Genomic DNA, 16,120 nt, shown 5'->3' with positions numbered 1-16,120 from the left:
AAGTTTCCTTATAATTCAAAAAGAAAATATAGGCTATTTGGAAAGGGTACAATGGTTGCCAGAGCTGCAACTTCAGTCGGTGATGGGGTCATGTCTAGATCAAATCAAATTATATTTGTCACATCCGCTGAATACAACCTTACCGTGAAATGCTTACTTACAAGCCCTTAACCAACAATGCAGTTAAAGAAATAGAGTTAATAAGATATTTACTAAATAAACAAATGTAAAAAATAACACATTTACATAACAATAATGAGGCTATATACAGTGGGTACCGTGTCAATGTGCGGGGGTACAGGTTAGTCGAGGTAATTTGTACATGTAGATAGGGGTAAAGTGACTATGCATGGACAATAAACAGTGAGTAGCGGCAGTGTAAAAGCAAATGGGGGGGGGGGTAATATAAATAGTCAGTCGCCATTTGATTAGTTGTTCAGCAGTCTTATGCCTTGGGGGTAGAAGCTGTTAACGAGCCAGTTTTGAAGATCAGCGTGGCAGATGCCTACCCTTACCACCTGGGGGCGGCCCGTCAGGAAGTCCAGGAACCAGTTGCAAAGGGAGGTGTTTAGTCCCAGGGTCCTTTGCTTAGTGATGAGCTTTTTGGGCACTATGGTGTTGAATGCTGAGCTGTAGTCAATGAACAGCATTCTCACCTAGGTGTTCCTTTTGTCCATGTGGGAAAGGTCAGTGTGGAGTGCGATTGAGATTGTGTCATCTATGGATCTGTTGAGGCGGTATGCGTATTGGAGTGGGTCTAGGGCTTTCAGGCATGATGGTGTTGACGTGAGCCATGACCAGCCTTTCAAAGCATTTCATGGCTACCGACGTAGGTCACAGGGACTATGGTGGTCTGTTTGAAACATGTTGGTATTACAGACTCGGCCAGGAAGAGGTTGAAAATGTCACGTGCCAGGGCATGCTTTGAGTACACATCCTGGTAATCCGTCTGGCCTTGCGGCTTTGTGAATGTTGACCTATTTAAAGGTCTTGATCACATTGGCTACGGAGAGTGTGATCACACAGTCGTGCGGAACAGCTGGTGCTCTCCTGCATGCTTACGGGTTGCTTGCCTCAAAGCAAGCAATAAAAGCATTTTAGCTCGCCTGGTAGGCTTGCGGCTGGGTTTCCTTTTGTAGTCCATAATAGTTTTCAAGCCCTGCCACATCTGACGAGCGTCAGAGCCGGTGTAGTAGGATTCAATCTTAGTCCTGTATTGACGCTTTGCCTGTTTGATGGTTCCTCTGAGGGCATAGTGGTATTTCTTATAATTGGCTGGATAACTGTCCCGCTCCTTGAAAGGGGCAGCTCTTGCCTTTAGCTCGGTGCGGCTGTTGCCTGTAATCCATGGTTTCTGGTTGGGAAATGTACGTACAGTCACTGTGGGGATGACGTCGTCGATGCACTTATTGATAAAGCCAGTGACTGAGGTGTTCTACTCCTCAATGCCATTGGATGAATCCCAGAACATATTTCAGTCTGTGCTTGAAAAACAGTCCTGTAGCGTAGCATCCGCGTCATTTGACCACTTCCATATTGAGCGAGTCACTGGTACTTCCTGCTCTAGTTTTTTCTTGTAAGCAGGAATCAGTAGGATAGAATTATGGTCAGATTTGCCAAATGGAGGGCGAGGGAGAGCTGTTTATGCATCTCTGTGTGGAGTAAAGGTGGTCTAGAATTTGGTTGCACATGGTAAAACGGAGTTGCCTGCATTAAAGTCCCTGCTTCGGGATGAGAATTTTCTTGTTTATGGCCTTATACAGCTCTTTGAGTGCAGTCTTAAGTGCCAGCATCGGTTTGTGGTGGTAAATAGACGGCTACGAATGATATAAATGGGAAATCTCTTTGTAGATAGTGTGGTCTACAGCTTATCATGAGTTTGCCTGCATTAACCTCTTATGGCTAGGGGGCAGTATTTTCACGGCTGGATAAAAAACATACCCGATTTAATCTGATTATTAGTCCTGCCCAGAAACTAGAATATGCATATAATTATTAGCTTTGGATAGAAAACACTCCAAAGTTTCTAAAACTGTTTGAATGGTGTCTGTGAGTATAACAGAACTCATTTGGCAGGCCAAAACGTGAGAAGATTCTGTACAGGAAGTACCCTGTCTGACCATTTCTTGCCCTTCTTTGTCATCTCTATTCATTACAAAGGATCTCTGCTGTTACGTGACACTTCCTACGGCTCCAATGGGCTCTCAGAGCCCGGGAAAAACCTGAATGACGTAATTCAAAGCCCTGGCTGAAACACACGAGCGCTTTTGCTAAGTGGTCTATCAGCAGACAAAAGGCTTAGGCGTGTGCACTGGCCGCCCCCGCCTTTCTGTTTTTCCCTCTTTTTACCGAAACGCAGATTCCCGGTCGGAATATTATCGCTTTGTTACGAGATAAATTGCATAAAAATTGATTTTAAACAACGGTTGACATGCTTCGAAGTACGGTAATGGAATATTTAGACATTTTTTGTCACGAAATGCGCTATGCGCACGACCCCGATTTACCATTGGGATAGTGTCTAGAACGCACGAACAAAACGCCGCTGTTTGGATGTAATGATGGATTATTTGGGACCAAACTAACATTTGTTATTGAAGTAGAAGTCCTGGGAGTGCATTCTGACGAAGAACAGGTAAGGTAAGACCATTTCTCTTATAGTAAATCTGATTTTGGTGAAGGCTAAACTTGCCGGGTGTCTAAATAGCTAGCCCGTGATGGCTGGGCTATGTACTTAGAATATTGCAAAATGTGCTTCATCCGAAAAGCTATTTTAAAATCGGACATATCAAGTGCATATAGGAGTTCTGTATCTATAATTCTTAAAATAATTGTTATGCTTTTTGTGAACGTTTATCGTGAGTAATTTAGTAAATTGTTAGTAAATTCCCCGGAAGTTTGCGGGGGGTATGCTAGTTCTGAACGTCACATGCTAATGTAAAAAGCTGTTTTTTGATATAAATATGAACTTGATTGAACAAAACATGCATGTATTGTATAACATAATGTCCTAGGTGTGTCATCTGATGAAGATCATCAAAGGTTAGTGCTGCATTTAGCTGTCTTCTGGGTTTTTGTGACATTATATGCTAGCTTGAAAAATGAGTGTCTGATTATTTCTGGCTGGGTACTCTGCTGACATAATCTAATGTTTTGCTTTCGCTGTAAAGCCTTTTTGAAATCGGACAGTGTGGTTAGATTAACGAGAGTCTTGTCTTTAAATAGCTGTAAAATAGTCATATGTTTGAAAAATGGAAGTTTTCGGATTTTAGAGGAATTTGTATTTCGCGCCACGCCCATCATTGGATATTGGAGCAGATGTAAGAGGTTAAAGTGAAAATTAACTGCAGAAATCTAATTTACATAAGCATTCACACCCCTGAGTCAATACATGTTAAAATCACCCTTGGAAGTGATTACATTTGTAAGTCTTTCTGGATAAGTCTCTAAGAGCTTTGCACACCTGGATTGTACAATATTTGCACATGATTCTATTGTTTTGGAATATATATATTTATGGGGTAATTCCTGTGTCCATTCTCTCCGGCAACTGAGTTAGGAAGGAAGCCTGTATCTTTGTAGTGACTGGGTGTATTGATACACCATCCAAAGTGTGATTTAAATAACTTCACCATGCTCAAAGGATATTCAGTGTCGGCTTTTTTTTCTTTTCTTTTTTTTAACCCATCTACCAAAAATGTGCCGCTCTTTGCGAGGCATTGGAAAACCTCACTTGTCTTTGGTTCAATTCACTGCTCGACTGAGGGACCTTACAGATAATTTTGTGTGGGGTACTGACATTACAAAATCATGTTAATTAAACACTATATATTGCACACAGTGAGTCCATGCAACTTTTGTGACTTGTTAAATCAGATGTTTACTCCTGAACTTATTTAGGCTTGCCATAACAAAGGGGTTGAATACTTAGACATTTCAGCTTAAAATTTTTCAATCAATTTGTAAAAATTTTAAATACATAATTCCACTTTGACATTTATGGTGTATTGTGTGTAGGCTAGTGACACAATCTCAATATAATCTATTTAATCCATTCAGGCTGTAACACAACTAAATTTGGAAAAAGTCAAGGGGTGTGAATACTTTCTGAAGGCACTATCTAAATGCAGAGAGATTAACAGAGTGCCAATGCAGTATAGTCCAGTTATTTTGTTCACAGATGGATTGATGTGTGCAGCATAGAGTGTATACTCCATTAGTCTCTCTGGGCCGGTTGGTGAAGGCAACATCCCCGGGAAGAAACTTTTTTTCAGGTGGCGGGAGGTTTTGGTCGTGAGTGACCTGAAACGCCTGCCAGAGGTGAATTTTTGGAGGAGGGGGTGACACTATATACACACACTACATTGGCACTCACACAAAACCCACATACCGACACAACACAAACACTCCCACTTTTACATGCATCATATGCTGCTGCTACTGTTCTTTATTTTACTCTTAGTATTATCTATCCTGATGCCTAGTCACTACCCTGCCTTCATGTACATATCTACCTCAAATGCTTCAAATTCTTATAATATTCAATAAATATAGTACCAAACCTATCTGATTTGGACCAAACTTTTTTTTTAACAATAGTTAGACATGAGGAACCCAAAGGAATGGTCAAAAGCCACGTCCAAAAGTTTCATGATATTCAAATAGTGAAATAATTTCAAATGCTCATCCCTAATTCTAAATACTGAATCACCTTTACACAATAAATAGGAAGATTAGCTGGCTGGACTAAATCTGGCACATTTACAGAAATGTTGATTTAATGTGCATTGTCCCACAATCACAGAGATCCTATTAGTTCTCATTTGTAATTCTATGGCTACAAAACTCTTCACTCCTGCTGTCTGTGCAGGAGTTGAAAGAGAAGCAGAAGGAGTTTGAGAGCAAAGCCAAGGTGCTCGAAGTGACAGGAAATGGTGCCACTCGCAACAGCTCGGACAGTGGGTCATCGGGAGACTCGCCCCTCTTCAGGACGCATCTACCCCCACTACACAGAAAACAGTCCACGGCGGCCAAACCCAAAAAACAGCAGGCTGTTGTGTCGCCCCTACAAGGTCAGTGAGCCCACCCACCCACTAATCCAGAGTGTTTACCCCAGGAACCTCTCTAAGCTTAACCTCTCTAACACATCTGGGTCGTGTTCATAAGGGCACGCAATGGAAAACAGCTTAAAATGTTTCTCAACGGAACCTGAAAAATAGCATCTCATTAATTTCAAGGTAGTCCCTCCCTATTTTAGTCAGTTTTCTTCCGTTTAGTGCCTAATGAACATGGCCCTGCCAATTTTAAAGCTATGTTTTATATATTATTTTTATGATTGGCTTAAATTCATCTTACCTTAGTCTTTTTATGCCCATAGTGATAATATACGATAATGCGTTCTTTACTCCAGGCACCACTGGCTAATGGTTAGCATCCCAAATAGAAAAAATCTGGGTTTCAAAATGCATTGTCTGCATTTCATGCCAAAACATCGCCTCAAAGTAACTTCAAACAAAGTTTTGTATGGATTATTTTTGTGGATGCTGACACTACTGGTATGTAGACAACTCAAGACACATTTCACCCAATCCTAAAAAAAATCTGAACTATCCCTTTAAGTGTCAACAATTGATATCGTATTGCGCAATGTCTTGTAAAACAGTAAGGCTATTGATTAGATCGGGAACTTGATATGACCATGCAGTCTGCCTATGAATCTGCCCAAACCAATCAAATAATGATGACTAATACAATCTGTAGCCACTTCAGCACCTTGGAGTCTGGCAGTGGTGCATTTCCAATGAGCATCTTCCAATGTCTTTTGCTTAAGCATGTTTTCTGGCACGTTCATATAGCGCTTTTTATATAAATGTTTAATTTGCTGCTCTGTAAATAGCCAGGGTCTATGCTTTTCCTGTATGTAGTATTGAAAGGAATCTATGTTGTGTGTGTGTGACATCTCTTTTTCCCCTAAGTGTCCCAGCTACAACCTCTCCAGCACTGTCCGGTGGTCAAAAAGCCATCTGTCGGCCTCATGAAGAAACAGAAGAATCTGGAGCAGAGTGAGGTCAGCAACAGCATTTGTTGTTTGACTATGTAAAATGAAACTGGCTTCATTCCAAAAACCACACTAGCCTACCACTTAGCATGCACACCCAGTACATTGATTGATGCTAAGTGGTAATTCTAGTGTGACTATTGGAACAAAGCCACATAACATGCAATATTAAACAGCTGTTCTGAACCCTTTGTCCCGTGTTGGTGTGCACTGTAATATGCAGGCAAAAAATAATAATTCTGATGTGTATATATGTCTGTTTCTGCCGTCCACCTTCTCTCGCTCTCAGGTCCAAGAGGGAAAAGAGAATGTGAAGGACACCGGCTGGGAGTCTCATTTGGACAAGTCAGTGCTGGACCAGTCCCGACACAAGATCCTGCAGGTGCTCAACTCCGGGTCCCTCAAAGACCTGAAGGGCCTGCAGCAGATTGGGGACAAGAAGGCCAAGCTCATTCTGGGCTGGAGGGAGATTCAAGGGTCCTTCTCCCAGGTCTGTGTTGTTTGGGCCCATATTAAGTTTCAGCGTTTTACAGCTAGCCCATTTCTTAAAAACAAAAAAATGTAATGTTGATAGTGGGGGGAAACGGGCGTAGCTCTCGCTCTTGAAGTAAAACAAATACTTTGAGACCAATGTTTCAGCCATCTTGTCATCTAAGCCTTCATCAGAATGATAACGAGGCATTTTATTTGAAGCACCGTCCTTTCAAGGCACCCAGTTACACTGTAAAAAGAAAGAACATCAAATACCAGTGGCAGCACAGCATCACAAATGGTTCAAACACAACATAAACAGATCAGACAATAGTTACAAGGGGCATTGCATGGTATGTGAGTCCTAGGTTTTACATACATTTAAGTGTAATGGAACTCAAAATGACAGACGGTAACCAAAGGGGTTTTGAGAATGTCGCGCTTACTTGCTGTCACAAGCTGTTTGTTTTACCTGATTTACAATAGATAAGCATTGTATCATCTTTTGGGTGTACACACAGGTTTTTGATTATCCTTTGGTTACTGTCACTAGGCTTGGGCTACATACCGGGGTACCGGTTTGTTTTGCTCGTTAGCATTTAGCTATGTGCTTTCTCTATTATTTTGTGCAAATTTTGTTAGCATTCTGGTAATGGGTCTTTCTATAAACTTGGGTACCGGTGAGGATTTCCTACACTGGACAACTTGTTACAGCTGTTGATAAGTCATTGGTAATAATATGCCAATTTTTTTCATGTCAATACCTTAACATACAAAGTGCATCATAGCTATTTTCAATCAAATTCACGAGTTGAAAAAGGCAAGTTGGTTGAGTACTTTCCGAATGCACTCTGTGTGTGGTACCAGTGAAAAGTATGGAGACCTACTCATTTCAGGGTTTCTTTATTTTTACTGTTTTCTATACATTGTAGAATAATAGTTAATAAATTAAAACTGATGGGCTCATGAATGTTAACATTAGAAGCCTCCTCCCTAAGTTTGTTTTATTCAATGCTTTAGCACACTCCGCCAACCCCGATGTCCTAGCCGTGTCTGAATCAAAGCTTAGGAAGGTCACCAACAATTCTGACATTTCCATCCACAACTACAACATTTTCCGCCAAGATAGAACTGCCAAAGCGGGTGGAGTTAGCCTGCAAAGTTCTGTCATGCTATCCAGGTCTGCCCAAACAGTTCGAGCTTCTACTTTCAAAAATCCACCTTTCCAGAAACAAGTCTCACTGTTGTCGCTTGTTATAGGCCCCCCTCAGCCCCCAGCTGTGCCCTGGACACCATATGTGAATTAATTGCCCCCCATTTATCTTCAGAGTTTGTACTGTTAGGTGACCTGAACTGGGTTTTTTTTTTTTTACCTTTAACTAGGCAAGTCAGTTAAGAACAAATTCTTATTTTCAATGACTGCCTAGGAACTGTGGGTTAACTGCCTTGTTCAGGGGTAGAAGGACAGATTTTTACCTTGTCAGCTCGGGGATTTGATCTTGTAAAGTCCAACGCTCTAACCACTAGGCTACCTGCCGGCCCAGCCGTCCTATAATCTAAGCTAGATGCCCTCAATCGCACACACATTATCATGGAACCTACCAGGTACAACCCTAAATCCGTAAACACGGGCACCCTCATAGATATCATCCTGACCAACCTGCCCTCTAAATACACCTCTGCTGTCTTCAACCAGGATCTCAGCGATCACTGCCTCATTGCCTGCATCCGTAATGGGTCCGTGGTCAAACGACCACACCTCATCACTGTCAAACGCTCCCTAAAACACTTCAGTGAGCAGGCCTTTCTAATCAACCTGGCCCGTGTATCCTGGAAGGATATTGACCTCATTCCGTCAGTAGAGGATGCCTGGTTATTCTTTAAAAGTGCTTTCCTCACCATCTTAAATAAGCATGCCCCATTCATTTTTTTTTTTAAACTAAGAACAGATATAGCCATTGGTTCACTCCAGACCTGACTGGCCTCGACCAGCACAAAAACATCCTGTGGCGTACTGCATTCGCATCGAATAGCCCCCGCGATATGCAACTTTTCAGGGAAGTTAGGAAAGCAAAGGCTAGCGTTTTCAAACAGAAATTTGCATCCTGTAGCACAAACTCCCAAAAGTTTTGGGACACTAAAGTCCATGGAGAATAAGAGCACCTCCTCCCAGCTGCCCACTGCACTGAGGCTAGGAAACACTGTCACCACCGATAAATTCACGATAATCGAGAACTTCATTAAGCATTTTTCTATGGCTGGCCATGCTTTCCACCGGTCTACCCCTACCCTGGTCAACAGCTCTGCACCCCCCACAGCAACTTGCCCAAGCCTCCCCCATTTCTCCTTCACCCAAATCCAGATGGCTGATGTTCTGAAAGAGCTGCAAAATCTGGACCCCTACAAATCAGCTGGGCTAGAATATCTGGACCCTCTCTTTCTAAAATTATCCGCCGCAATTTTTGCAACTCCTATTACCAGCCTGTTCAACCTCTCATATCGCCTGAGATCCCTAAAGATTGTAAAGCTGCCGCGGCCATCCCCCTCTTCAAAGGGGGAGACACTCTAGACCCAAACTGTATTAGACCTATATCTATCCTACCCCGCCTTTTCTAAAGTCTTCGAAAGCCAAGTTAACAAACAAATCACCGACCGTTTCGAATCCCACCGGAACCTTCTCCACTATGCAATCTGGTTTCCAAGCTGGTCATGGGTGCACCTCAATCACGCTCAAGGTCCTAAACGATATCATAACCGCCATCGATAAAAGAAATTACTGTGCAGCCGTATTCATCGACCTGGCCAAGGCTTTCGACTATGTCAATCACCGCATTCTTATCGGCAGACTCAGCAGCCTTGGTTTCTCAAATGACTGCTTTGCCTGGTTCACCAACTACTTCTCAGACAGAGTTCAGTGTGTCAAATCGGAGGGCCTGTTGTCTGGACCTCTGGCAGTCTCTATGGGTGTGCCACAGGGTTAAATTCTCAGGCCGACTCTTCTCTGTATTCATCAATGATGTGTCTCTTGCTGCTGGTGATTCTCTGATCCACCTCAACGCAGACGACACAATTCCGTATACTTCTGGCCCTTCTTTGGACACTGTGTTAACAAACCTCCAGACCAGCTTCAATGCCATACAACACTCCTTCCGTGGCCTCCAACTGCTCTTAAATGAAAGTAAAACTAAATGCATGCTCTTCAACCGATCACTGCCCGTACCTGCCCACCTGTCTAGCATCACTACTCTGGACGGTTCTGACTTATGTGGACAAGGGATCTGGTTAGACTGTAAACTCTTCTTCCAGACTCACATTAAGCATCTCCAATCCAAAATGAAATCTAGAATTGGCTTCCTATTTCGCAACAAAGCATCCTTCACTCATGCTGCCAAACATACCCTCGTAAAACTGACTATTCTACCGATCCTCAACTTTGGCGATGTAATTTACAAAATAGCCTCCAACACTCTACTCAGCAAACTGTATGCAGTCTATCACACTGCCATCCGTTTTGTCACCAAAGCCCCATATACTACCCACCACTGCGACCTGTTTGCTCTCGTTGGCTGGCCCTCGCTTCATATTTGTCGCCAAACCCACTGGCTCCAGGTCATCTATAAGTCTTTGCTAGGTAAAGCCCTGCCTTATCTCAGCTCACTGGTCACCATAGCAGCAACCACCCGTAGCACGCGCTCCAGCAGGTATATTTCACTGGTCATCCCCAAAGCCAACTCCTCCTTTGGCCGCCTTTCCTTCCAGTTCCCTGCTGCCAATGACTGGAACGAATTGCAAAATTCACTGAAGCTGGAGACTCATAGCTCCCTCACTAACTTTAAGCATAAGCTGCCAGAGCAGCGTACTGATCATTGCACCTGTACATAGCCCATCTGTAAATAGCCCACCCAACTACCTCATCCCCATACTGTTATTTATTTTTTTGCTCCTTTGCACCCCAGTATCTCTACATGCACATTCATCTTCTGCACATCTATCACTCCAGGGTTTTAATTGCTAAATTGTAATTATTTCGCCACTATGGCCTATTTATTGCCTTACCTCCCTAATCTTACTACATTTACACACACTGTATATAGACTTTTCTATTGTGTTATTGACTGTACGTTTGTTCATCCCATGTGCAACTCTGTTTGTGTCGCACTGCTTTGAGCTTTCTTGGTCAGGTCGCAGTTGTAAATGAGAACTTGTTCTCAACTGGCCTACCTGGTTAAATAAAGGTGAAATAAATAAATAAATAAAATAACACACATAGAATCATGTAGTAACCAAAAAGCTGTTAAACAAGTCAAAATATAGTTTTGATTCTTCAAAGTAGCCACCCCTTTACTTTGATGACAGCTTTGCGCACACTTGGCATTCTCTCAACCAGCTTCACCTGGAATGCTTTTCCAACAGGCTTGAATGAGTTCCCACATATGCTGAGCACTTGTTGGCTGCTTTTCCTTCACTCATCCCAAACCATCTCAATTGGGTTTAGGTCGGGTGATTGTGGAGGCAAGGTCATCTGATGCAGCACTCCATCACTCTCCTTCTTGGTCAAATAGCCCTTTCACAGCCTGGAAGTGTGTTTTGGGTCATTGTCCTGTTGAAAATCAAATGATAGTCCAACTAAGCGCAAACGAGATGGGATGGCGTATCGCTGCAGAATGCTGTGCTAGCCATGCTGGTTAAGGGTGCCTTATGTCACCAGCAAAGCTCCCCCACACCATCACACCTCTTCCTTCATGCTTCATGGTGGTAACCACACATGCGGAGATTAGCCGTTCGCCTACTCTGCGTCTCACAAAGACACGGCGGGAGGAACCAGAAATCTCAATTTGGACCCATCAGACCATAGGACAGTTTTCCACCGGTCTAATGTCCATTGCTTATGTTTCTTGGCCCAAGCAAGTCTCTTATTATTGGTTTCCTTGCAGCAATTCAACCATGAAGGCCTGATTCACACAGTCTCCTTTGAACAGTTGATGTTGAGATGTCTGTTACTTGAACTCCGAAGCATTTATTTGGGTTGCAATTTGAGGCTGGTAACTCTGATCTTATACTCTGCAGCAGAGGTAATTCTGGGTCTTCCTTTCCTGTGGCGCTCCTCATGAGAGCCAGTTTCATCATAGCGCTTGATGGTTTTCTCACACCCACTTTGAAATTTGGTGGAGGATCGGTGGTGATCTGGGGGTGCTTCAGCAAGGCTGGAATCGGGCAGATGTCTTTTGTGAACGACGCATGAATCAAGCCACAAACAAGGTTGTCCTGGAAGAGAACTTGCTTCCTTCTGCTCTGACAATGTTCCCCAATTCGAAGGATTGTTTCTTCCAGCAGGACAATACTCCATGCCACACAGCCAGGTCAGTCAAGGTGTGGATGGAGGACCACCAGATTAAGACCCTGTCATGGCCAGCCCAATCTCCAGACCTGAACCCCACCCCATTGAAAACCTCTGGAATGTGATCAAGAGGAAGATTGATGGTCATAAGCTATCAAACAAAGCCGAGCTGCTTGAATTTTTGCGCCAAAAGTTGCAGTCACCCAACATCAATGTGAAAGACTGGTGGAGAGCATGCCAAGACGCATGAAAGCTGTGATTTGAAAATCAGGGTTATTCCACCAAATATATTGATTTATGCACTCTTCCTAATTTAAAACATTAGTATTGTGTTTAAAAATTAATATGAACTTATTTTCTTTGCATTATTCGAGGTCTGACAACACTGCATCTTTTATTTTGACCAGTTGTCATTTTCTGCAAATAAATGCTCTAAATGAGAAATGTTGTCAATAGTTTATAGAATAAAATAAACCTTTTCATTTTATCCAAACACATACCTATAAATGGTAAAACCACAGAAACTGATCATTTTGTAGTGGTCTCTTCATTTTTTGCCAGAGCTGTATATACACATACACAAGCACAGTGCATTCAGAGAGTATTCAGACCCCTTGACTTTTTCTGCATTTTGTTACTCTACAGCCTTATTCAAAAATGTATTCAGTTGTGTTTTTTCTCTCATCAATCTACACACAATAACCCATAATGACATAGTAAAAAAAAAAGTGGATTTTTGTGAAAATTTATGAAAGATCTGAAACGATCACATTTACATAAGTATTCAGACCCTTTACTCTGAACTTTTTTTGAAGCACCTTTGGCAGCGATTTACAGCCTCTGGTGTTTTTGGGTATGACGCTACAGGCTTGGCTCACCTGTATTTGGGGAGTTTCTCCCATTCTCTGCAGATTCTCTCAACCTTTGTCAAGTTGGATGGGGAGTGTCGCAACACAGCTATTTTCAGGTCTCTCCAGAGATGTTAGATCGGGTTCAAGTCCGGGCTCTTTCTGGGCCACTGAAGGACGTTCAGAGACTTGTCCCGAAGCCACTCCTGCGTTGTCTTGGCTGTGTGCTTAGGGTTGTTGTCCTGTTGGAAGGTAAACCTTCGCCCCAGTCTGGGGTCCTGAGCGCTGTGGAGCAGATTTTCATCAAGGATCTCATTGTACTTTGCTCCATTCTTCTTTCCCTCGATCCTGACTAGTCTCCCAGTCCCTGCTGCTCAAACATCCCCACAGCATGATGCTGCCACCATGTTTCACCGTAGGCATGTTGTCAGGTTTCCTCCAGACGTGACTCTTGGCATTCAGGCCAAAGAGTTCAATCTTTCGTCAGACCAGAGAATGTTGTTTCTCATGGTCAGAGTCCTTTAGGTGCCTTTTGGCAAAGTCATGTGCTTCTTACTGAGGAGTTGCTTCCGTCTGGCCGCTGTACCATAAAGGCCTGATTTGGTGGTGTGCTGCAAAGATGGTTGTCCTTCTGTAAGGTTCTCCCATCTCCACAGAGGAACTCTGGAGCTCTGTCAGTGAGCATCGGGTTCTTGGTAACCTCACTGACCAAGGCCCTTCTCCCCCCGATTGCTCAGTTTGGCCAAGCGGCCAGCTCTAGGAAGGTTCTTGGTGGTTTTAAACCTCTCCCATTTTTAAGAATGGAGGCCACTGTGTTCTTAGACCTTCAATGCTGCAGACAATTTTTGGTACCCTTCCCCAGATCTGTGCCTCGACACAATCCTCTCTCGGAGCTCTACGGACAATTCATTTGACCTCATGGCTTGGTTTTTGCTCAGACGTACACTGTCAACTGTGGGGCCTTTATATAGACAGGTGTGTGCCTTTCCAAATCATGTCCAATAAATTGAATTAACTACAGGTGGACTCCAAGTTGTAGAATCCTCTCAAGGATGATCAATGGAAACAGGGTGAACCTGAGCTCAATTTCGAGTGTCATAGCTAAGGGTCTGATTTTTTTTTATGTAAATAACATTTCTGTTTTTCATTTTTATGAACTTTGCTAACATTTTGAAACCTGTTTTCGCTTCATCATAATGGGGTATTGTGTGTAGATTGAGGAAAATATTAGAATAAGGCAGTAACGTAACAAAATTTGGAGAAAGTCAAGGGGTCTAAATAGTTTCCAAATGCTCTGTACATACAATTTGAGTTGAGTTTCATTAATTCTGGTTCTAATGCCAATATCAATCTTTATTCCAGCTGGAGGATCTAACCAAAATCGAGGGAATCACAGCCAAAAGACTCTCCTCCTTCATTAAGGTAAGACTGACAAGCAGATTCCATAGAATAGATCTGGGGTCGTCTCAATACGCTTTCCCCATCTTTCATTGTGGTATCGTAATCTGAAAACACACCAGGGCAATCATTCCATTGTCTTTTGGTGTTTTGTTTTGAAAATGTAACATTGCTACATTGTATAGATGTTGGCAAGAAAATGTAACGCTTTAAAAAGAAAATGCCCCAACACTTGAACAGGAGGTCTTACTGATAGTATCAGGGTATGAACATGGTTTATGCTCCAGGTTTATGCTCCAGTCAGTCTTCAGTAAATAAGAGAAATGGTGAGAACTCTATTGTAGAAACCCAGTCTGAGGTCCTGGGCACTGTGTAGCAGATTTTCATCAAGGATCTCTTTGCTGAGCTTCACTGCTATTTCGGCTAACAATTCTAGGGGCAGAGACCGTTTTGTAATGTTACCCTAAATGTTTGAGTATTCAGTTTTCCGTTAGTTAATTAAGGGAACGTTCAATCTATATTAGCAAAAACCTTCTGAGAACCTATTTAGCATGTTTTGGTGTTAGTTAGGAGCATATATTTAAGAAAATATTCTCCTAAGTATTTTTGAAATGTGCTGATTTGGGCTGGATGTGTCAATGTGTCGTTCATACATGCATAATCCATGAGCTGAATTACTGTTTTACCTCAATTGGCCACAAAGTCCCTAGTTTGAATGCAACTGTTTTTCTGGATGCTGTTCTGCTCCATTTTCCCCCCACATGGGCCAGCCAATAAGCTTCATCCTCTTGCCATATGAGTGACAGCTAGCAAGATGCACATGATGCACCCAGAGCAGAGCGAGAGCAATGACATTGTGCAATATATCTGCACATTTGACGTAGTACGGTATTTTGGCTCGTGAGCGCTACTTTCAGAACTATTGGCTAAAAGGTATACAAAGTACCGGAGAATCATTTTTAATGTCAAACAAAATTATCAGAAAATCTCATTTTAATTTTCAAGACACGTTTCATGGGACGTTGCAAGAACATTTGTGTGTCCAGTTTTCTGAGGGTTAGGAGAATATCCTATCAACATCATACCAAACATAACAACATGATCGCCATGTTCTCAGAGTACCCAATATTAATGTTCGGGACACACTTCATGGGATGTTGCAAGAACATTTTTGTGTCCAGTTTTCTGAGGGTTAGCTGAGTATTCCAACATCATCATACCAAACATAAACAGAATATGGTTGCCATGTTCTCCAAAAAGGAGAGACATTTTATTGGAACGTTAACAATAACATTCCTGTGTCCTAGGACGTTTTGAAACATAGGGCAGTCTGTCATTGCACCGTGGAGGTTTTTGTCTAGTTTGCGGATTCTTCCGGGGACGTCCCTAAAGAGGTTTTTAGGATGTCGCCTGATGGTTCCAATAGAAAACCTTGTTTCATTACACATTACCCCTTGTTACTGTTGCCGAGACCATCAAGGCCCTGATTGGTAAACCAGTGATCCATTTACAGCTCTGTCTGTTGGCAAGGTTAAGGAGACACACACACACACACACACACACACACAGTGCTTTCAACACAATGATGTCTATAAACCCTGGGTTGCTGATTCAATGCATTGGCCTTTGTGAGACTTTGAAGCCAACAGTCTGACATTGGCTCTCCCCAGTAGGAGCAGTTCTCTATAGGAATTCATGAAATGCTACAGTATTTTAAATGACTGTATTTAAGTATTTTTTTTGTTGTTGTAGTAGTGGGGACCGTAACATTATTCATCTCTAAAATCAGTATTTTTCTACTACGCCACTGTGCAGTGTCACTGACTGATTTGACCTATATTGGTACAATTTGCAATTCAAAGTAAATCTCATCTCTGTTAAAAGTAAACTCAATAAAAACGATTTTATTTATCATGGTGATTAAGGAGTAACATTTTAAAACTGAGGAATATGCACCACCAACATTAGATAACTAGATGCAGACATGGTGGCATAGCAGTAAGATCG

The 16,120-nt window shown here is 42.4% G+C and overlaps 1 protein-coding gene across 2 annotated transcripts in view; it reads left to right on the top strand.

Moving 5' to 3' along the window:
* The window catches only part of kif22 (kinesin family member 22), a 52,034-nt gene that overhangs the window by 34,476 nt on the left and 1,438 nt on the right, over nucleotides 1-16,120 (top strand). For both annotated transcript variants that reach the window (XM_029713678.1, XM_029713669.1), the window contains exons 9-12: nucleotides 4,871-5,072; nucleotides 5,976-6,067; nucleotides 6,348-6,548; nucleotides 14,078-14,137. In XM_029713678.1, coding sequence (XP_029569538.1) covers nucleotides 4,871-5,072; nucleotides 5,976-6,067; nucleotides 6,348-6,548; nucleotides 14,078-14,137 — 555 coding nt within the window. The remainder of the gene's footprint in view (nucleotides 1-4,870; nucleotides 5,073-5,975; nucleotides 6,068-6,347; nucleotides 6,549-14,077; nucleotides 14,138-16,120) is intronic.

This window comes from Salmo trutta, chromosome 2 (genome assembly GCF_901001165.1).
Source record: "Salmo trutta chromosome 2, fSalTru1.1, whole genome shotgun sequence".
In the NCBI taxonomy this organism is placed as follows: Eukaryota; Metazoa; Chordata; class Actinopteri; order Salmoniformes; family Salmonidae; genus Salmo; species Salmo trutta.
Note: the sequence above shows the minus strand (reverse complement) of the source record. Positions and strands in the feature narration are given on the sequence as shown.